The 21,303-nt window shown below is 52.4% G+C and overlaps 2 protein-coding genes across 16 annotated transcripts; one reads left to right on the top strand and one right to left on the bottom strand.

The window, feature by feature from the left end:
• Positions 1–1,766: 1,766 nt before the first annotated feature.
• RAB9B (RAB9B, member RAS oncogene family) lies at positions 1,767–20,549 on the bottom strand. Of its 14 annotated transcripts, none has more exons than XR_011728573.1 (6): positions 20,486–20,549; positions 18,864–18,916; positions 9,610–9,781; positions 2,691–2,763; positions 2,333–2,409; positions 1,767–2,074 (listed from the first exon to the last, which is right to left on the bottom strand). XR_011728573.1 is itself a non-coding variant. In XM_071757514.1 (3 exons), the coding sequence occupies exon 3, from the start codon at positions 17,996–17,998 to the stop codon at positions 17,393–17,395; it is 606 nt and encodes a 201-aa protein (XP_071613615.1). In that variant the 5' UTR covers positions 17,999–18,033; positions 18,864–18,916; positions 20,486–20,543; the 3' UTR covers positions 16,644–17,392. The 14 variants fall into 14 exon arrangements, 3 of the variants coding, with proteins under 3 accessions (XP_071613615.1, XP_071613618.1, XP_071613617.1); XR_011728578.1 differs by lacking the exons at positions 1,767–2,074; positions 20,486–20,549 and adding exons at positions 17,922–18,033; positions 20,024–20,182 and having other exon boundaries at positions 2,251–2,409; XR_011728579.1 differs by lacking the exon at positions 1,767–2,074 and adding an exon at positions 14,329–14,387 and having other exon boundaries at positions 2,252–2,409.
• On the top strand, positions 4,084–11,254 carry PLP1 (proteolipid protein 1). 2 transcript variants are annotated; one of them, XM_071757512.1, is made up of 7 exons: positions 4,084–4,227; positions 6,492–6,678; positions 7,151–7,307; positions 8,181–8,349; positions 8,543–8,616; positions 8,728–8,793; positions 9,247–11,254. In XM_071757512.1, exons 1-7 carry the CDS (start codon positions 4,224–4,226, stop codon positions 9,316–9,318), a joined length of 729 nt encoding a protein of 242 aa, XP_071613613.1. In that variant the 5' UTR covers positions 4,084–4,223; the 3' UTR covers positions 9,319–11,254. The 2 variants fall into 2 exon arrangements, with proteins under 2 accessions (XP_071613613.1, XP_071613612.1); XM_071757511.1 differs by having other exon boundaries at positions 7,151–7,412.
• Positions 20,550–21,303: the final 754 nt, after the last annotated feature.

Raw genomic sequence — 21,303 nt, 5'->3', positions numbered from 1 at the left:
AAATCGGTGTCCAACACAAAACGAGAAGGAAGTATTGGAATTCCTGAATACAGAAGGGAAGGCCGGCGGTTACCGATTTGTAGCTGCTGGGAATAATTTATGAGAAGCAGAAATTTTTGGCTATAAAATCCAGAGGAAAAAGCAGCGACAGCAGCAGCTGTGGCAGGAGTGGGGTTCCCTTCCCACTCAATCCGCTCCCTCCCAGTTCCTCCAGCATCGGCTTCAGGAGACAGCGACCGCGGGCGATTCCCCGGGGACCTCGAGGGTGGAAAAATAGATAATCTGTTCCCTTTCTTTTCCTTTTCTTTTCTTAAAAGCTCTCTCTCAGGGTGATTGATCTGTTCAAACAAACCCATTTTCCTGTATTTTCTCCCACTACTAACCCTTTTCTGAGACCCACTACGAGCCTGGTGTTATTTTCCCTTAAATAAACCGTATTAATTCGCTTAAATCTTAGAGTTGGTTACTTTTGCAATTTGTGGGGCGAGTATGCTCAGTGGCTAATATTTCCTCCTACACAAAATATAAAATAATAATAGTTATGGACTGTGACAACAGGATTTTCTGAAATGAGACCGATTCAAGAAAATTATCAGAGTGAGAGAGCAATGAACAGCCCAGAGAACATCAGCTTGAGGTGTCTGTTCACCCTCCTTTAGGAAGCAAATCAAGGAGAAAAGCTGTGGACACTGAAGGCAAATCTGCTGGAAAATCAGACTGGGGGGAGGGGGGGGAAAGAGGGGACAGAAATTACTTTCTCCACAATCCTGTAATTAGTCCAGGGGACTTGCTACACTGGGCAACAGCCTTGGTAAGAATCCCAGGGGAAAACTAGAAACTAGAATAAGAAAGCACTTTGGACTAGCCCATTATCCCATTTTTTTGCAGTAAATAACAGAGCTGTTTGGTGGGTAAAAGGAGCAGCGAGCAGCCAGCAACCCTTTTGGAGCCTGGGCTGTCTCTCACATCAGCTGGGACCTGGGTTGTGCTGCCAGAAGCTGCTTCTGCCCCTGATTTCTGCCCTTCCCCCCGATGCAGCTCCAAGCAGCCGTGCAGGCACATCTGTGTGGCCCTGCCAGCCCGGGCTTCACAGCCTGTGAAAGATGTGAAGGCAGAGGGGCAGCAGCAGGGTTCCTGCAAGACTTGTCTTTGAGATGCCAGACATCCTTCCCCGAGCACAGCTGGAGGGCTACTGGCCCCTCTGCCCCAAGGTTTGCAGCTGCAGACATGGTGCACAGGCTGGACAAGAACACCTTCCAAATTTTAAAAATTGGTAATTTAAAAACACCAGGCATCTACAGGACAAAAGATCCAGTCACACCAAAAAGAAGGCTCATCATCTCTGAAGGGCAACTAGACAGGAAGATGAACTCAGCCATTGGGTGTGATGTCTGCCACTGATGTCCCAAAGTCCAGAAGCTGCAGCTGATGCAGGCAGGAGTTCTGCTATCAGGGAGGAGGGGCTTTGCCCCCAGGCTATCTGGCAGGGCTTTGTCACACTGTCTGCAGCCCTGTGTACAGGGACCCCTCATCCTGAGAGCTGTAGATGATCCCTGTGTGGCTCAGGGTGCAGGGTCCAAAGCTGGTTCACGTTTCCCAGCCCTCAGCTGTGCCAGGTGAGGGGTTTAGGCTGCTCCTCTCCTGAACCACCCCTGCTCTACCTCTGCCATCCCACAAAACTGTCCTTCAGTGTGCCTCCCCCTATCCTCTGACAGCTTACTGGATTTTTTTTTTTTTTTAATTTGTTTAATTTAATTTTTGTTAGTACATTTTGCAGTCCTGCAGCATCCCAGGAATACAAATAGGGCAGGGAGTGCAGCCAAGCCCAGGCAGCAGCGAGTGGGCCCAGTTCCAGCAGGCATCCTTGGCACCATCGGGAGGAAGTAACTTGGACAGATGTTGCTGGGGCTGTTAAAACCTTCCTGAGGTCGACTCCTCCCCTCAGGTTGGATGGGGCTGCTTGGGAGAGCAGATTTTGAAGGGCAAGAAAATCCCCAGTTATCCCTGGCTGCTTGCCCTGGCTGCAGAGTTGCCCTGTGGGACTTGCTAACAGGACACTTCTTGGACTCTCCAGCTGGTGAAGTGGCTGGGGAAGGAAAGGCTTTGTGAGCTGAGCACACCTTGCAAGGGGCAGGATGGGAGTCACAGGCTCTATTAATGAGTGCAGATAGTTAAACCCTTAATTATTGCCCTTTGAGAGGTGATTTTGGATGTAATTGGCCACCACCCAAGGGTCAGAACAAATTTCAAGGTTACTTGGATTGATTTATAAGCATGTTTATTCTTTTGATTTATTAATTTTATTTAATATTTATTTAGTTAGATATTTTACCAGCCTGGCATGGCACTCTCCTGGCTAGCAAAAGAATGTTTCTCCTCTGCCTCGTGTGAAGAACAGCAGCATTTTCTCTGGAAGGGATATGCCAACAAGGAACCCTTTATGAGGGCTGGCAGGTTCTCTGCAGCTGCATGCTGCAGAGGATTTCCCCCTTTTCCCCATCTCTCTGTTTTGTCCCTACACGCTGGAGCACCTCTGGCAGCACTCTGGAGCACCAGTGAGTGGCAGCATCAGCTAGTGACAGCATCAAGGGGTTACCAGCCCAGGAGGGAAATGCATGCTCATAAACTGTGCCCAGCCATCCAGAATTTTAAGCCACTTCATGCAGAAATCACAAACCTTAGTTTCCCGCCTTCTTGATAGAGCAAAGCTCCTGCTTTCCCCCAGGGTGCTCAGAAATTGCAGAGTTGGTAAGGCTGGAATTTCTGTAGAAAGCAAAAATAAGGGCTTGTATTTTTTTCCCAATGTGATTTTTTTTTTTATATTATATTTCGTGTTATATTTTGGGGGGGTGTATCATATTTTTTTCCTTCTGGTGGTTAGAGGTGCAGGCTGGGCCCTGTTGGTTTCCAGTGGCTATAAGGGTCACAGGTTATTTCCAAAGGGATGTTGCACACAAGGTGACCATGGCCAGACAATAACACTGCTGGGTGCCACCTGGAGGACTAAGGGAGGTGCTCGAGGATGCCACCCACAGCAGTGACAGAGGGCCTCGTCCTTGGTTGTCCCATCCCAGCCTTTCCCATGGCTGGAGACAGTGGGCAGACCTCTGCCACCATGCCTCACAGTGGGAAACCAAGGCAGGAGCTGGGTCTCACGGATGTGGGGTGCAGCCCTGGAAGCACATGCACAGCTTCCCAAGTGATGTTCCCCTCCCAAACCTGCGGTGAAGCCAGGGGGAAGCTGTTTAGGTGGGTGAGGAAGGGGCAGGGGGAGCCTCCAGGTGGATCACACGAGGTGGCTGCTGCATCCCAGGAACAGCCCTATGCTGCCAGCACCCATCCCCGATGACACCTCGGGGACACGCTCTGCCACCTCGCTGCCTGGCACAAAGCGGGGAACAAAGCCCGGCTTTGTTTCTTCGTGCCTGCCAGGAAGGGAACGATTGCCCTCTGCAGGCATCCCCGGCCCTGTGCTGGCTCTGCAGCCACCCCACGCAGGAGGAGCTGAGAGCACCCATGGGACATAAGGGAGATGGGATACTTAGGGGAGTGGGAGCACCCAAAGGAGTTGTTTCCATCTGCTGCAGCCCTGGAGCCATACCCGGCACCTGGGGACCCCTTTGCTGTGCCCCCCCGAGCACTGTCCCCTACAGGGTCCAAGGGTCTAGGGAAAGCAGCCACAGAACTCCTACCAAAAGGGAGAAAATTCCCAGTTTGGACCCCTCCAAGGCTGAGAGCAGGTCCCCGAGACAGGGGACCCCTGTTCCCCAAGAGTAACAGAAGGGCATCACTGCCATCCTGCTGTGCCTGGTAGCTCAGGGCAAACACAGCCCGGCCAAACCTGGGGTGGTAATCCCCAAAGCCACAGGGAGCCATCCTATGACCCCACTGGCCCCCACCAACCCCTTCCAGTTCCCCAAGCTGCTCTCTTTCTTTTGCAAAAGGTTCTTCTTCCCGAAGCTCTGAGCAGGGCTGTGAGCCGGCAGGCACCCAGGAGCTGGCAGCCAAGGGGTGCTGCCGAGGGGGCCAGGGAGGAGAGGCGGAGTCCTGTCCCTTTAAGGGGGGTGGCTGTCACTCAGAGAGCCCTTTTCTTTGCTGGACAGCGGGATAGGCACTCAGAGGGGCAAATACAGGGCGAGGGACTGCCAGGGAGACGAGGGCTCACGCAGACACCACCAAAGCATCCGAGTAGGCAGTCGGGGGAGCTGACCAAGTCCAACGCCATGGGTGAGTATGGGGTGAGGGTGGTGGGGACCCAGAGAGCTGTTGCTGGTGGCTCTGGGTACCCTGTCCCAGAGCAAAGCCTGCTGAAACCTTCCTCTGGCACCGGTAAGGTCCTGGTGGCTCCCGTGTAGCCATGCCAGTCACAGCAGTTGTTGGGGGATGATGCCTTAGAGTGTAGGTCAGGGATGGTGTTGTCTTTCCCAGAGTGGTTTTCTGTCCCCAGGTCTCATTCGCTGCCTGTGGGGACAGATGTCATCACAGCTGGTGCCACCTGGGCCCTCCATCACATGGGCTGGAGAGACAAGAGCTCCTGCCTGGGGCTGGGAGGTGCACGCAGGGTGCTGGGACCTGCCACAGCTCGTGCCACTTGTATGCTGGCAGCCTTGGGAAAACGAATGCACTCCTGTGCCTCAGTTTCCCTATTGATAGATACACCAGAACTAATACTTGCTGGCATACCCCCCCTGGGCATCAGTGGCACCCTGTTCCCAGGGGTGCCTTGGGCTGCCAGCACCCTGCCTTCTTCTCCTTCTGTCTGCAGAATTCTGTTTGGCTCCAGCAGCTGAGTCCAAGTATGGGACCCAGGACTGTGAGGCACAAGGGCTCTTTCTCTCCTCCCTTCTCCCACCCAGGATTCCCCAATGTGGCTTCCCAAAGCCTGAAGGGCCAGAGCTGTGGCAGGGAGCCTACCAGGCCCTGCTGCATTGCAGGAGCAGGACAGGAACAAGGACCATTTGGTGTACCCCAGTCCTGGGCACCTGCCACTCCACTTGCTAGGTGCCCAAAAATAAAAATAAAAAAGGCTTCTTTGCTCCACTGGGTGCGCAGGGCCACTCTTGTGGGTCCCAATGAGGTTCAGGGAGCAGCACTGGCCAGGAGGGGCAGGAATCCTCCTGGACCTTCTGTATCCAAGACAAACAAACAGGAGGGGGGCAAGTGTTCCCCTATAGTGCTGCCTTTGTTCCTTGTTTGCTCTTGGCACAGGGCAGACTCCAGGGTGGCAATGCCAGGACAATCCTCCATTGTCCTTGGTGCCACCTCGTGACCTTGCTCCTGGACCCCATGGTTTTCTTGTCCTTTGAGGGAGAAGATTAGCACTGTGAGATCTGAGAAGAAGAAAGGGTTTGGGAATGCTTCTTGCAGGCACCTTTTTGGCATTCAAGGCACAAATGCCCAGATGGGATGTGCCCAGGCAGTATCTGTGACCAGTGGGGTTCTGGAGCCTGCATTTTGGGGAAGGGGAGCACAGAGGTGTTGCACAGCTCAGGCAGGAGGTTACTGCAACTTAGATGGAGTCAAACTGATGCTCCAAAACCAGATGCTAGTGGATGCAAACCCATCTGGCTGCCTGCCCCCAAACTGGAGAGGATAGCAGCTGGCTGAGCACCTCCAAAACCAGCAACCTGAGCCAACAGTGCTGCACATTAGAGCCCCAAAGTGCAGAAGGAGCAGGTGCCCATGGCCCCACTGCTGAAAAAAAGTCTAGCATTTAGGAAATCCAAGCAGCACCTTAGCATGTGCCCTTGCTTTCCCTACCCACACACAGGTACACGTGGCTGCTTGCCAGATATCTGTCCTGGAGAACTAAGTTCAAGTGCTGAAATTTGGGGAACTAATATGGCTTCTCTCCATAACCACATCTGCTTCTGTAATGGGGCTGCTGCAGCACGAGCTGCCTATGGAGTGCCCAGAGAGGGGATGAGGGATGCTCAGGTGATGCCACACAGGAGCCTGGGGTGCTCAGAGCACTGCCCTGGGGCAGGCTGTATAGCTGAATCTCTGCTGGGGTTTGTCTCTGTAGAGGTGCTGGGTTCCCTCCATCTTTGATGACCAAAGAAAAAAGCAGGGAGCTGGCACTGCCACTGCCCACAGCTGGGCTGTGCCAGCAGCAGGGAACCCATGTGTGCTGGGTCCTGCTGGCATTATGCTGCACTGCCTTGTATTTCCATCGTGGTTTGCATGGGTCAGCACAGTGGTTGCACCTCAGCTCCCTATCCACCTCACACCTCAGGGCTGCTTTGCCGTGCTGCTGTCAACCCCTGTCCCTGGGCACACTTGGGTGTGATCCTGCCTGGATGCATAGAGAGCTCTCAGGGAAGCTGCTGGGTTTGGCTCTCCAGCACCACAACAGATCATTCAACCTTCAACCTGCCTCCCTCCTTCTGCCAGGCATCTTCCCCACACTCTGCTTGCCTGCTCCTGAGCTGCAGGCTCCAAGTGCTCCCTGTCCCAGCAGCCATATCACATCTCCCCTCTCTTCCCTCTAGGTTTGCTCGAGTGTTGTGCGAGATGTCTCATCGGGGCACCCTTTGCTTCACTGGTTGCTACTGGCTTGTGCTTCTTTGGGGTAGCACTGTTTTGTGGCTGTGGGCATGAAGCCCTCACAGGCACGGAGCAGCTCATTGAGACCTACTTCTCCAAAAACTACCAGGACTACGAGTATCTTATTGACGTGTAAGTGCTGCAGCGCATCGCCCTCATGTCGTGTCCTCTCGTGTCTGTCTTGCTATGTGCTGGGAGGAGGTGTCCAACTGGGCTGCCCAGGGCTATGCTGCCACATGGGCATCAAGGAGACCTCTGTGTGTGCCGGTGCCACAGCTGCATGGCAGGGTCCAGTGGCCACTTATTTCTGTTTCATGCCTGTTGTTATCTGCCCCTTGCTAGGTGCCCTCGCTACTGCTGGATCTCTGCACCAGGTAGGTATGGAGGGCACAGGGGAGCCAGCAGTGGCTGACAGCCTCGCTCGCCACGGCTTTGACCTGGCTTGCTCCTGTCATGGCTTCACCCTCTGTTTCAGTCCCCCTGGGGGTGGCACGGGGAGGGTAAGTCACCATGGCCAGTCTGCCCTGCCATGCTGCACACAGGGCTGAGCTCCCCAGCACTGCCCTGGCACCTGAGCATCCCTGCCTGCTTCTCTCCCTGGCAGCATCCACGCTTTTCAGTACTTCATCTACGGCACAGCCTCCTTCTTCTTCCTCTACGGAGCTCTGCTGCTGGCCGAAGGCTTCTACACCACCGGCGCCGTCCGGCAAATCTTCGGGGACTACAAGACCACCATCTGTGGCAAGGGCCTCAGCGCAACGGTAACCGGGGGCCCGAAAGGGAGGGGAGCGCGAGGCCCCCAGCGAGCTCACTCATTGCAGCGGGTGTGTCAGTGTTTGGGAAAGTGGCTAGGACATCCTGACAAGGTGATCTTAACCGGGGTTTCGCACCCCTTCGCGCGCCTGTAGCGGATTCGCCGTGCTCAGCGTGGGCAAAGGGCAGGAGACTGTGGCCGTTCGGGTTTTGGGGTATCCCAAAGGGAAGCACAGCCTACCCACTCTCCCTGAGGTCAGCCATGGCCCCTGGCGAACAAAGCAGCCCAAATGGCCATATTTCATGAAACTTCTTCATATTTAAGCATTGGTGGAGCCAGAAGCACCCTCAGGGTGCTACAGCCTAAGGCTCTCCGGCACCCAAGATTGGCCTCTTCACTGTGCTTGGGAACCATCACCAAGTGCTGATTAGTGGAGCCCGTGGCCTGGGGGAATGGAGGGTGATGGCTGTGGTTCCTTCAGGGGTCAGTCGGGGTGGCACCAGAGAGGGAGGGCAGGAGAGCCACATTTGCACACTGAGGTGGGTGAGAGGCCACGCTCTGCTTCACTCTGGCCATGGTTTTCCCCCCCTGACGTGGGACACCGCAGTCATTCCACTGCTGCTGCAGGTCACCCCCATGCATAGGTAGCCAGCTGTGATTGTGGGACAGGTCTGGCCCCAGGAGCCACAGTGGGGTCCAGCTGAGGCTGTTGCTCTGTGCTGGCTGCTTGGGGTTGGGGGGTGGTGTGGTGTGGAGCCAGATGTAGGCAGCATCTCAGTACCCTGCCTGCCCTGCACCCTCTCCTGCCTGGGTACCCTTGTGCTTCCATGTCTCTGGCCACTTGGTAACCATTGCTCTGCCCTTGTCCTGCCCCTTGCAGTTTGTGGGCATTACCTATGTCCTGACCATCATCTGGCTCCTGGTCTTCGCCTGCTCTGCAGTGCCTGTCTACATCTACTTTAACACTTGGACCACCTGCCAGTCCATTGCCAACCCCAGCAAGACCTCAGCCAGCATTGGCACCTTGTGTGCGGATGCCAGGATGTATGGTGAGCTCCAAGTTAGGTGAATATAGCTGGGCTAAAGCAGAGGCAAGTGCTGAAGTGAGTGTGTGTGTGTCAGTGTGAGTGTGAGTGTGTGTGTGTGTGTGGGTGGGTGGGTGACACAGTGGCTGAGGGTGGCTGAGCAGGACAGCTGGATGGTGGCTGTGCCCAGCACACCCAGCTCCCTGTGTCTCACCAGGCATCCTGCCCTGGAATGCTTTCCCTGGCAAGGTGTGTGGCTCCAACCTGCTCTCCATTTGCAAGACCAGTGAGGTAAGCACCTCCTGTCACCCAACATGTACTCCCCTCAGGGGGTCACCATGGTACTGGCCTCACCAGCCAGCACGTGGGATCCCAGGAGCTCACCCACTTCTTCCCTTGCAGTTCCAGATGACTTTCCACCTCTTCATTGCAGCCTTTGTGGGGGCAGCTGCCACACTGGTCTCACTGGTGAGTCAGTGCTCTCTCTGCTTGGTAATTTTCCCCCACCCATCAAGGATGTGGGGGTTGAGGATATGGAGGTGGTGGGCATGGATGTGACAGAGCCTGTGGGTGTAATTTTCTAGTACATAAGTGCAGATAGAGAATTCAGGCCATAAGAAGGCAGAGGCGGAGGGGATCTGTAGAGGCTCTAGGAGGCCACTGGGGAGAGATCCTGTTGCCCATACACTAAATCCTCTACCTTTCCCAAGTTCTCCTCTTGCTTTACACCAGCAATGCAACACTGTGGTGTCCTGCTGGTGCAGTGGGACAATGGCACTCCACAGGGCAACTGCCCTATCGGGTTGCTGAGTGAGGGGGGTGGCACCTTGGGTGTACCCCAGAGAGGAGTCACACTCCATTCACCTGTGGGAGCTTTGTTTCTCCCCCTTTCCCCCTTGCTCACTCTGTTCCTACCCACAGCTCACGTTCATTATTGCTGCCACCTACAACTTTGCTGTCCTCAAGCTGATGGGCCGAGGCACCAAGTTCTAGCCTGCGGTGGAGCCCAGCCAGACCCCAGCCAGACCAGATGGCCTTCTTTTCTCTAACCCTGAGGCTTTAACACTGCAGCCACTTGACACCAGGTCTCCTGCGTTAACTCTGCCTTTGCTGCTGACTCCCCTCCTCTTCCTGCCTCGCATCCATTGTACTGAGCATGACCAGGAAGGAGAGCTTCCCACCAATGGACACCTCTTCATGCACTTTTCTCTCTCTGCTCATCCATAACCAGCTTTCTCTAGGGCTAAGCCCACCAAAAACAGCCAGAGAAGAGGAGGGACTTACTCCAGTGTCCCAGTGTTGCCTAGGTATGAGCAAAGACCTTCATGCTCCTGGGAGGAGGAAATCCATATAGGTTGCTCTATGAGTAGCAAGAGGCTACCTAGAGAGAAAAGGAAGTTGGACCAGTCCTGGTACCATTGCTAGAGACTCTCCTGGAGCTGTCTGCTGTCACCACCTGTGGATGGAGAATAAGAGGATTATTTTTTTTTCCTTTAGCAAAGATGAATTTACTCAAAATCGCCTGCTGCAGCCAAGGCAAAGGGGGTTCAGGGCAAGGATCTTCCCGCTGTGGAGAAGAGAGTGCTGACCCCAATGCTCATAAAGCCCTAACCCAGCTGCCCCTATTAAAGCCTAAAGGAGTTTGGTGTCTCTGTAGGCAAAGGGGACTCTTGGATTTACCCTCCAGGCAGCAGAGAGGTGGCAGGCAGGTTTGACAGAGAGATGACACCTCTGCACTGTGCCCTGGGAGCATAAAGCCAGAGCAATGCCTCCACAGGCAGGGGATGACCCTTTGGACTCTTGGGACCCTTCCCCACCCTACAGCACTGAGCTTGTTGCACGCTCTTGTCCCTTCACAATGGTGCTCTTCTCTAACCTCTGTGTCAGAGAGCTTCATTTCTTCCTCACTCACATCAAATGTAACTTCCCCTTCTTCCACCCCTTTATCCCCTCACTATTTCCCCCATGTTTCCTGCAAGTCAGGATGACTGTCTTGTGTCTACCAGGGCAGGAGGGACTGGCAGCATCTCACTTCAAGCTGAAACCCATAAAGGAGTTGAGGAGGGAAGGAAAGGCAGTGGTTTGGGAGTCACGGGGCAGGAACACAGCCCAACTCTGCAAACCAGATCCTTTCTAATGCCAATTCAGTCTTTTCCCATGGAGTGGAGCAGTGGGGCAAGGGCTTTGGTAGAAACAACCTCTCCCTCATTGCAGCTGGAGGAAAGCCCTCTGGCTGGGTAGCATGGGTCCAACCAGACCTGCCAAAATGCTGTTTCCAGTCCTCCCCACCCACTGGTATTTTGCTTTGCTCTTTTCTGCCTTTCCTTAATGCTAATCTTAGTGTTTATTTATTGGAGAAACTACTTTCAGTGGCAGACTATAGCTCCATCTTGCATGGATTTTATTTTTTCTTGTCTGTATTATTATTATAAATTTTTTAGGTGCCTGTTTCAGCAGGTGCAAGGATAAAGGAGCAGATTTGCTGAGCAGAGCATTCAAAGGATCCTTGCTGCCAGGAATGCTGAAATAGGTTGTCCAGGCTACCAACGCACATGGGTTGGGGTGGGGGGAGATGCCAGGAGAGATAGCAGGGTGGGGAGAAACTAGTCAAGATCTGGAAGTTCACATCAACACTATCTGTCTTGGGGACTTTCTGGTTTGTTTTTTTTTTTTTGGTATTAATTTAATAAAAGGTAACCAGATCCTCCTTCCCACCATTGTCCCCAGACCCCAAACACACACATGCACACATGTGTGCACACACATACAGAAAGAGTTAATCAACTGAAAGTGTTTCCTTAATTTCTGATCTAGAATTTCAATTTGCTAACAAGCAATAGAAAAGAGTAAGTTTTTAGAGTCTTAGCTTACAAGATGTATTTTATAAAAATTAAAGAAAATAAATTAAAATTAAGAACATTCTGAACAAGATATTTCTTTGTTGGTCTATTTGTCGTTCTGGCTTTCCTACCACTCCCTGCCCCAGAGAGAAAAAGGCAAGAAAAGGGAGGCTGCTGAACAGAAGGTCCCAGAAGACCTGGCACTTGCCAGCCCCACGTGTGGGCCAGCAGCCACTGTAGGATACTGCCCACCCCTCCTTCCCACTCCAGCCATGAAGTTCATAACCCTGACTTCAAAAAATCTTTGTTCCCAGCTGGGGAGCCCTCCATTTGTCCTCCAGCCACCCAAAGGAAAGCTAGGGTCTTGTAGGAGCTACTTGCTTGTGTTTGGTTGTGTGCTGCTGCCCTTTAATACTCAGCCTATGTGGTGACAGCCTCTGCCACCTCTCCTGATGTAGTGACCCCAGCAAAGGTATCAGTGTGGCTGAAGCAAATCTCACCAGCTTGCATCAGGCAATGCCCATGGCACAAGCACGTCCATAGCCATGCAGGACATGTGGTTCTCCCTCTTGCAGAGAGCCCTGTGTGAAACAGGACAGTCTTGCTTAGGGACAAGGGTGGATTTGACTATCACGGGGCCCGTGGTGTCCTGTCCATGCACTCTGGTTGCTGAATGCCACTTGCTGCAGGGTTACAAACAGCTTGCACAGTGCTGCTGCATGGAGAGGCCACTGGCTGCCCTGAGATGCATGTTTCCACAGCAGCCACCAAAAAAACTATCAGTTCAAATAGTGCTTCTCTTGGACATTTTCCCCAGGAGCTGAGTTCAGGAGCCTCCAGTGAGTGAGGCCGCAGAGGGATGCTTCCAGTCCCACACTCAAAACCCAGCTCTGCTCCTGTTTGCAGCAGATCTGCACAAGAGGCAGACCTCAGGCATGGCTAGGTGTCCATGAAGCAGCAGGGTGAGCTGAGAGTTTCCAGGATGTTACCTACCCATCCTGTTACCTACCCTTGCTACTCTTCCTAAATAGGACTCCATCCCAAATCCCACTCTCCCTCTGGGCAGGGAGCAAGGCTTCCCATGCAGCCTTGCTGGGGTAGGTTCAGCTCCTGCATTATTGCTGCTGCCCCAGCTCAGTGCACAGCTGTGTCTGCACCCCTAAAGTTGCCCCAGCATACAGAAACTCGTGGGGCTGGAGTCAGTATCAATGGAGCCCCTTGTTCCTTGCATTCCCAGATGCCATCACCCTCCTCTCCCCATTCTGAAAGGGCCCTGTGTGTGTACAATCAGTTGCTTGGCAGGATCAAGCCAGGGAACAAAACATCATTCTCTTTCTCCCGGCAGAGACTGGTGCCCCCTGGCTGGGGTGAGAGTTGGGGAGAGCAGCATGAGGCAGTGTGTGAAAGTGGCCAGCATGGCCAGGACACTGGGCAGGTTCCAAGGGCCAAAGGACATACGTAGCCTCTTGCTGGGTGTGTCTTGGTTCTATCTTGCTGCCACCGCATCTGGGGATGTGGGACCTGCCCTCACCACTCCTCCCCTGGGAATCCAGTGTCCTCCAGGAACTGGGTGAGAAAAGACAGAAAAAAGAAAGAAAAAGCCCTGCCTGCTATCACACCACATCTCTGTAAGCTTGAGGCCCACCTTGAGAGCTCCAAGGAGGGGAGCCAGAGCAACCAAACACTGTCCCTGCCTAGCAGCTGAAATGTGGCTGCAGTTTGCTCCCACAAAGCCTGGACCAGGGGCTCTGGAGCTGGTCCCAGGGGCTGCCTTGCTGGCAAGCAGGCAAGGCAACTCCCACCCCTTCATCCCATGCCCTGCCACTACGGGAGCCGGCCCTGTGCCACTGCTAGCCAGGGACGCTGGGACAATGAAGACAGAACCCTCCCGTGCGCAGGGAGAGGAGAGGGAAGGGGATGGCGGCACCCAAGGGTGTTCAGGCAGGGACGACCGTGGGTGCCCCGGCCTCCTTCAGGGGCCAAGCCTGGCCAGGATGATGCCCCTCCCGCGGCCTGGGTGGGACCGGTCCCGCACCCGCGGTTCTGCGTCTCCTCCCCGCGGCCGAGGCAGAACGAGCTGGCGCTGTGTGAACTGCCTCGGTCACCCAGAGCAACCCCAGGGCACCTGCAGCCATTTCGGGCTCCTCAGCTAGCAGTTCTAAATAAGATTTCAGTTTCCTCAGACCACCAAGCAGCTGCACTGCCTTACAGCTGCACTGCTTGGCCTAGAGCAGCAAAATCAAGAGGGATGTGGGAAGGAGGGAGTGATGGCACCGGGAGACACACTGCAACTCTCATCCTCCTTTGCAAGCACACAGGGATACACTACAGCATCTGTTCCAGACAGTGCAGCTCACTGCTTTCATCTGGAGACACTCCTTTACTCTCCAGGGATCCATGATAAAAAACTCTGAGCCCTCTGCTATTGCTTGTGGTGGCGAAGTGAGGAAGGAGGGAACAGCCTCACTATCACTCCTGCCTCTGGCCTGTGTGTTCTTATAAGCATCTTACATCAGGGGAGTCAGTGATTCTGATGGGTTTCAGACCAACTCTTGCTGATGTGAGACAGCCACACTCCATAACTCCTCCAAGGCTGAGATCATCTCCTACTAGGTCACACTGGCTGTGTCCAGCTGTGTTTTGAAACAGCTGAAGTAAGATGCTGGAGGATCCCACATACTCCAGCCCACATTTAAAGAGCAGGATATCCAAGGATTTGAAAACATATACTGTCTCTGGAAGTGTGGACAGGCAAGTAGACATGAGAGAAAAAAAAACTAAAAGGTTCTGACAACTAAGAGAGAAAGCAGCTCAAAATAAGCAACCATCCTGGCAAGACAATAGAAAAGAACAGTACCCATATGCTGATTCCTGTCTTGGCATCCTATGGAAACCATGCCTCGTTACAACCCTGTGGAGTTCAAGGGACTGGTTCCAAGATGTCAGGAAAAAAATTAAAGGGAAGCAAAATCATGCAGCTTCCTGCCGAGAGCCCAGGCTGAAAATTAAAATGTAGTGACAGAGGGAAGCAAAGCAGATTTCTGTTACAAAAGTGTTTTCTGATACACTGTTGAAAAGACAAAACCAATTACTGGTTTCAGTCTGTAAATGTTATATTACTGCAAATACTGGTCTAGCTGGGTACATTCAGGAATAACCATACCCTTTGATCCCTTAGTGATTTCTCTTTGCCATATGGTTTAACCAACCCAGTTGCACATCCTGCAGGAGATGAGGAATCACAGAATCACAGAAAATTAGGGATTGGAAGGAACCTCAAAATATCACCGAGTCCAACCCCCTGCAAAAGCAGGGTCACCTCCAGGAGGTCACAAAGGAATGTGTCCAGGTGGGCTTTGAATGTTTCCAGAGGAGACTCCACAACCTCCCTGGGCAGCCTGAGCCAGTGCTCTGTCACCCTCACAGTAAAAAAATTTTTCCTCATGTTTATATGGAACTTCTATGCTCAAGAGACCCATTGTCTCATCCTACCATTGGGCATAACTGAGAAGAGCCTGGCACCATCCTCCTGACACTTGCCCTTTACATATTTATAAACATTCATGAGGTCACCCCTCATTCTCTTCTCCAAGCTGAAGAGACTCAGATCCCTCAGCCTTTCCACTCCCTTCATCATCTTGGTTACTCTGCATTGGACTCTTTCGAGCAGTCTGGACACAATATTCCAGATGTGGCCTCACCAGGGCAATGTAGAGGGGGAGGAGAACCTCTCTTGACCTACTAACCATACACCTTCTAATGCACCCCAGGATGCCATTGGCCTTCTTGGCCACAAGGGCACATTGCTGGCTCATGGTCATCCTTCCATCCACCAGCACCCACAGGTCCCTTTCCCCTTCACTGCTTTTCAGCAGCTCAGTCCCCAGCCTGTACTGGTCCCTGGTTCCTACCCAGATATAAGACTCTACACTTGCCCTTGTACTTCATTAAATTTTCCCCTGCCCAACTCTCCAGCCTGTCCAGGTCCCTCTGAATGGCAGCACAGCCTTCTGGGGTGTCAGCCACTCCTCCCAGCTTTGTGTCACCAGCAAACTTGCTGAGCAGACACTCTGTTCCTGTCATCAAGATCACTGATAAAGATGTTGAACAGGACTGGACCCAGCACTGATCCCTGGGGGATTCCACTAGTCACAGGTCTCCAACTGGACTCTGCACCATTGATCACCACTCTTTGGGCTCTATTGCTGCAGATTCTTCTATCCCACATCTCCTGAGCTTGCTCATGAGGATGTTATGGGATACTGCATCAAAAGCCTTGCTGAGGTCAAGGCAGACCACATCCACTGGTCTCCCTGCATCTGCCTATTGAGTTACAACATCATAGAAAGCTTTCAGATTAGTCAAGCATGAGTTCTCCATGGTAAAACCATGCTGACTACTCCTGATAACCTTCTTCTCTTCCATGTGCTTAGAGATGACCTCCAGAATGGGCCACTCCATCATTTTTCCAGAGATGGGGGTGAGTCTGACTGTTCTGTAATTGCCTGGATCTTCCTTTGTGCCCTTTGTGAAAACTGAAGTGACATCTACTTCTCCAGTCCTCAGGCACCTCTCCTGTTAGCCCTGAGCTTTTGAAGAGACTGCCCTGCTCTAAAACACAGTGTGAGGCTGCTTGATTTGAGCTACACAACTTACCATCCAGTAGCTTATTCATGTGGGGTGCATTCAGCACTGAGTGGATACGTACTCGGGGAAGCTCTCCCTGTGGCAGACTGCTACGTGCTTATGGGAAAAGTCAGAGTTTTGGACAAATGTTAGTGTGGGAAGTTGCAGAACATAAAGTTATAATGGAAAAGACAGCAGTCAGCAGGCACTCACCTTTTTGCTATAGAAATAGTTTGGGACTAACACCTAGAAGCAGTCAGAAGCAGAGATCAGTAATGCCTGACATCCTTTTCTAGAAGGTTCCCTGCCCCACATCCCATTTTTCAGCCACCTTGAACAGAGGTGGAATGAGTGCAGCTCTCTCCCCAGTGGACTGAACACAGCAGCCGTAAACAAAGGCCAATTATCTAAATGGATATCCTCTCCCAGTAAAGTGTGCAATATGGATTACAGATAAAATGTTCTGGAGTAATGGGCAGGACAACAGCACGAGTTAATTGTGCTCAGCAGCACTGCACCTACCACAGCAGGTAATGAAGTGAAGGGTTCTATGTTGCAGTATGAGAACATCTGTGCAGATGTTGACCCATCAGCTGGTGAAGCACAGTGGTCCTCAGCCCCACACACCAAGGGACTGGATTTAACAGCTGACCACACACGACTCCCCCATCTACCCTGCACACATAGTAGACATCTCACTCAACTACCATGGTCTGCTAGAGCATGTCATCTGAATATGGTGATTACTTGTGATAGAAACCAGCTGAAGTTTCACACTCCAGAACACCTGAGCTACTATAAACCCCTTGACATGACCCAGAGCTTCAAGATACGAGAAGTGAGAGCCAGTGGTCTGAGCCTCCAGAAGAGACAAGGAAACATATATTAAACAAGCAGCATACAGTCTCTTGAAAAAATAACACTCAAACAAGACAAAGTTAGAGGTGAGGAAAAACACACAGAAAAAAGCAGGTACAAAGAGCAATGCTGTCACATTCAAAAACAGGCCCGTCCCTCCTTCCTATGGTGCTTTAGATCATAGCTCTAACAATTTTCAGCACAATTCAGCCTCAGGATACTTATCTCAAAGAACAGATAAACACATCTCAGCTTCTCTAGCATCTGGGATTCTCACAGCTGCATGAGCTACTCTCCACAAGTTTCATACACTACTCTGAGCAGGCTTCCCTTTGGCAGTTAAGTCACAAGTTTAGTGGATCTAGTATTTATATATATATATATACTTCACAGAGTGTCCAAGAGTGCTCTCAGCTTTGTTTCCAGGCAGTTTTTGGTACAGATCAGATTGCTTTTTTCTTTATTAAATATAAAGAGCTTTAACTCATCCCTTTAAACCTGCTAAAGCAGGCAGGTATGGAAGCAGGACTATGCTCACATGCATTTTGAACAGTTCCCTCCTGCTGATACACACCCCGAGCCCAAAAACTCCAGCCAGAGTTCAGATGGTGAGACTGCAACACCACAGTGAGCAAACCACCTATTGTCCTTGTAGCCACTCTCCTCAGAGTGCCCCCGAGCTGTCCGTGCTTATTCCAATCTAGCCATTGGCTTGAGCAATGTTCCTGAAGCAGCAGAAGCTCCTAACAACAGGAAGACCCTGATTTGGAGCTGGAGTGCAGGTCAATGGTGTGGCCCAGCATACAGTGCTCTAGCTGCTCCTCCACTGCCAGCACCTGTCGCACAGCCTCCTCAAAAGCCACTGCCACATTGGTGTCATCCTTGGCACTAGTCTCCAGGTATGGATAGTTACCATTTTCCATGCACCAGGTCTGGGCCTCCTCCATGCTCACTTGTCTCTCAAGCTTGTCTATCTTGTTGCCCAGGACTACAAATGGGAAGTGTTCAGGGTCCTTCACATCAGCATAATAGACAAACTCCTTTTGCCAGTTACTGAGGTTCTCAAAGCTCTGCCGGTCATCCACACTAAATGTCAGCAGACAGCAGTCTGCTCCCCTGTAAAAGGGGGTCCTCAGGCTCTTGAATCTTTCCTGTCCCGCCGTGTCCCAAATCTGAAGGGTCACAAAGCGTCCATCCACCTCCAGGTCCCGGTTTAGGAACTCCACACCAATTGTGTGGAAAGCCTGTGAGTCAAACTTGTTGGTGACGTACCGGTTCATGAGGGAACTTTTCCCAACTCCACCATCCCCAAGGAGAATGACCTTTAAGAGTAAAGACTTCCCACTCATTGCAGCAGGACAGAGGGCTGCAGTACCAAGGCAATCTGCAGGGTTCAGAAATATTACAAAATAGCTATTTGATTCATGGATTCTGCAGAAAGACGCACACGAAAGACCAGAATATGGTATTTCCATTCCCATTTTTAACAACTTTTGTATGTAGGAGGTGATTTCTCTAGTAAGAGAGATCAGAGCTGGGAACTGGACAAGCTTTCAGGCACCCAAGTCATCTATCAGGTGCAAAATGGAAGCAACAGGTCACCACTGTAAGTGCAATGGAAAAGAAACTGTTGAGAGTTTAGTATGAATTATAAGACTTTTGGTGAAAAGTCTGTATCTGAAAGCTTGTCTAGTTTTTCCAAACATACTATCACTAGTTTAACATCTCTTCTGGCCTGTGGTCTCAGGCTGTCACAAAACCAGCCCAGTCACCAGGTATCACCATCAACAGGCCTTCCTTTCCACTGTGTAATTGCTAACTAAATAATTTCTTATATCTGACTTGTGTTGCTGGAAGGATATAAAAGATGTACAGGCCTAACACCAATACAAGTCACTGAGCAAATCAGTTCTTAATCACCCTAAAAATGCCGACTCACCTTCCAAGTAGAACTGCACTTGTTTTCTGTGTGTGATCTCTACAAGTCAGAAAGTGTTTCCCAGACACAGCGACCCAGCCTCTCTGCTGCCCCTTTCTAGCAATGCTTTTCACAGGTGCCAGTTTACACTGCAGCCCCTGCACCACAGGTTCCATAGTCAGCATTGCAAGAGAAAGATCAAGTCCTCCCCCTCCCCCTCCCAGAGACATTCTGCAAGTGAAGGTAAAGGCCTGACATGGAATAAGAGGTTTGTTTGGCTGCAGTCTGTACTGTACCTGCTCTGGCTCCAGGACTGTCCAGGGAACACCTTCCTCCAGCATAACAGTCACTAAAAAACAAACATCAATCAGTGAGGTGGCCAGCGTTGTGCTTGGTGCACTGCCTCTGTAGCATTGACCCAGGCTGGAAGAACAACAGCAGAGCTCTAGGAAGCTGAAAGTGCAGTAATTATGGCTGGAGTAAAACAGTCAGAAACGAAGTGCTGAGGACAGAGTTTCCCTTGCCATAAGTAAAATGGAACACAGCCCATTTCTGATCAGGGCAGAGCCAGTACACTACAGAGGTTAAACCCACAGTAAGAAAAGAGTAAATTGAAGAAGCTCTGGCATGTGTGCACAGGCTATGCAACTTCTGTCACCCCTCAGTCCAGGGTATATTTCATCTGCTCAGCCTGCCTACCCACATACACCAGAATCTGATCCAACAATTCAACATGTACCTGAATCTGCTAAGCAGAAGAGTAAGCCAGCTGGTGAGAGCCTGGTATGAAAACACAAGAGCTGTCTCACTTATACCCACTACTAACATTCCTAGGAAGGGTGTGGAAATGACACTACGATACCAACCTCCAACCATCTGAAACAGAAGCATTTGACATTGCTCAGACCAGCACTCCTATTCCTTCCAGGCCAAAAATCACCTTCTGCAGAGGGTTCTGTTCAACCTTTTTTCTGTTCTTCTTGCAGCTCTTTCAACCAGTGCTTACCATAAAGCAAAAAAATCAGAAGCTTCTGCTTCAAGTTAGTTTCTGCGGAACGTGCAAAAAAATAAAGGCTCACCAATTTCACTTCCCCTGCACAGAAACACCCCATGAGCATGGCTGAACTAACTTGATGGGGCACAGGATAACAGAGAAGCATCTGCACAACCCAGTGGCTCTAACGCAAAACCAAAATGCAAATGTTGCATGAAACAAACAGAAGTGCACCACGGCTCCCTGGGGCTGATGGCTCTGGGAAACTCCCTCTTGAACAGGGGAGCTTTGCAAAACCTCTTCCTTTTCCAAACGGGGAAATAGGGGGTTCAAGCTGGTCCCTCTCTCCTGCCACCAAAGCCCTTCTTGACACACGGCATCACTGACACACTCCTAACAGGAGTTCACACTTTGAAATGGTTTGCTAGCATGCAATTAGCAGACGTTTTAAAAATCACTAACAGGTTATGCTAGGCCACTCCAGTGCCTGGCAGGTCAGAGGAACACTGCCAGGCATGACACCGGCGTTAACAACGCTGTTTGCAGCCCACGTTCCCTGGTTAGCCCTTTGGCTAACCTCGACTTGCTGCCGAACAGGTAACACTCCCGCAGCACGCCAGCCCGTTTGCAGATAAAAGCAGTGGGTCTGTGCGTGGGAGATGCATGCTATGCCCCCGGCCCGCCCCCCCGGGCTGCTCTCCGGCCCCTCCAGTTGGGCAGAAGGCGGAGAGACCCTGCCTGTCGGCCCGGCCCTCCCCCGGCCTACAGCCGGACCCTCAGGCCGGAGAGGCCGAGGAGAGGCGTGGGGATGCAGCCCCAAGAGGGTGCAGGGCCCCTGAGAAGGGGCTGAGGGAAGGGGCGGCCCGCCAGCCTGAAGCCTTCTCTGCGGGCCGGGGTCAATGGCACCAGCCCGCTCCCCCTCACCTCCCTCCGCGCCGTAGCCGCCCGCCGGGCGCAGGTGCTGCCTCAGCCCGCGCCTGCGCAGCGGTGGCAGCGGGGCGGAGCCATCCGCGCCTCATCCCGCCCCGCCGGGTGATCCCAGCCCCATCCCGCGGTCAGTGCCCCCCGCAGAGCACCGCACTGTCTCTTCCTGTCACTGCCCTCACTCCCGTCCTGTCACGGTCTCCTTACAGTCCCCTCCCGTTCCCCTTTTGTCACTTCATTCCTCCTTCCCGACGCCCCCACCAGCTCCCTGCTGCTGCCCCACTGCCGAGAGGGCAGACACCGCGGGAACCCCGCCCTGGGCGGTGGTGAGTGGTGAGGCTTCCATGGGAACCCCGCCCTGGGCGGTGATGAGTGGTGAAGCCTCCGTGGGGTCAGTGTGGAGCCACGGCAGCCACGCCACGAGCAGCCCCTCCCTGCCCGCAGAGCACAGCCCCCCGCACAGAGTCCCTGCATGCCCGGCACCCGCTGCCCTGTGCCGGGGGTCTGTCCCTCACCCTTCGAGCGGGAGCCCAGCTGCTGCCTGAGGAGGATGTACAGAAATAAAATAACAAATACCCCGAATGATCTCTTCCTGACATTTAAGAATGCCTTAAAGAAGTTTTCTGGGCAAATAGGAATGCTTCAGGTGGTTCAAAGGAAAACTAGTGGCAAGGTGATTCCAGCCTGGGACAGACAGTGAGGGGAAAGGAGACAGGAAGGGTAAGACCAGACTCATGTGTGGCTGCAGAGGTTTTCAGGGAGCAGAAACCACCTGTCCCCGGGACATTGCCAGCTCTTCCTCCTGCCAGTGCCTGGTG

This window comes from Heliangelus exortis, chromosome 14 (genome assembly GCF_036169615.1).
Source record: "Heliangelus exortis chromosome 14, bHelExo1.hap1, whole genome shotgun sequence".
In the NCBI taxonomy this organism is placed as follows: Eukaryota; Metazoa; Chordata; class Aves; order Apodiformes; family Trochilidae; genus Heliangelus; species Heliangelus exortis.
This window is presented reverse-complemented; position numbering and strand designations above follow the sequence as displayed.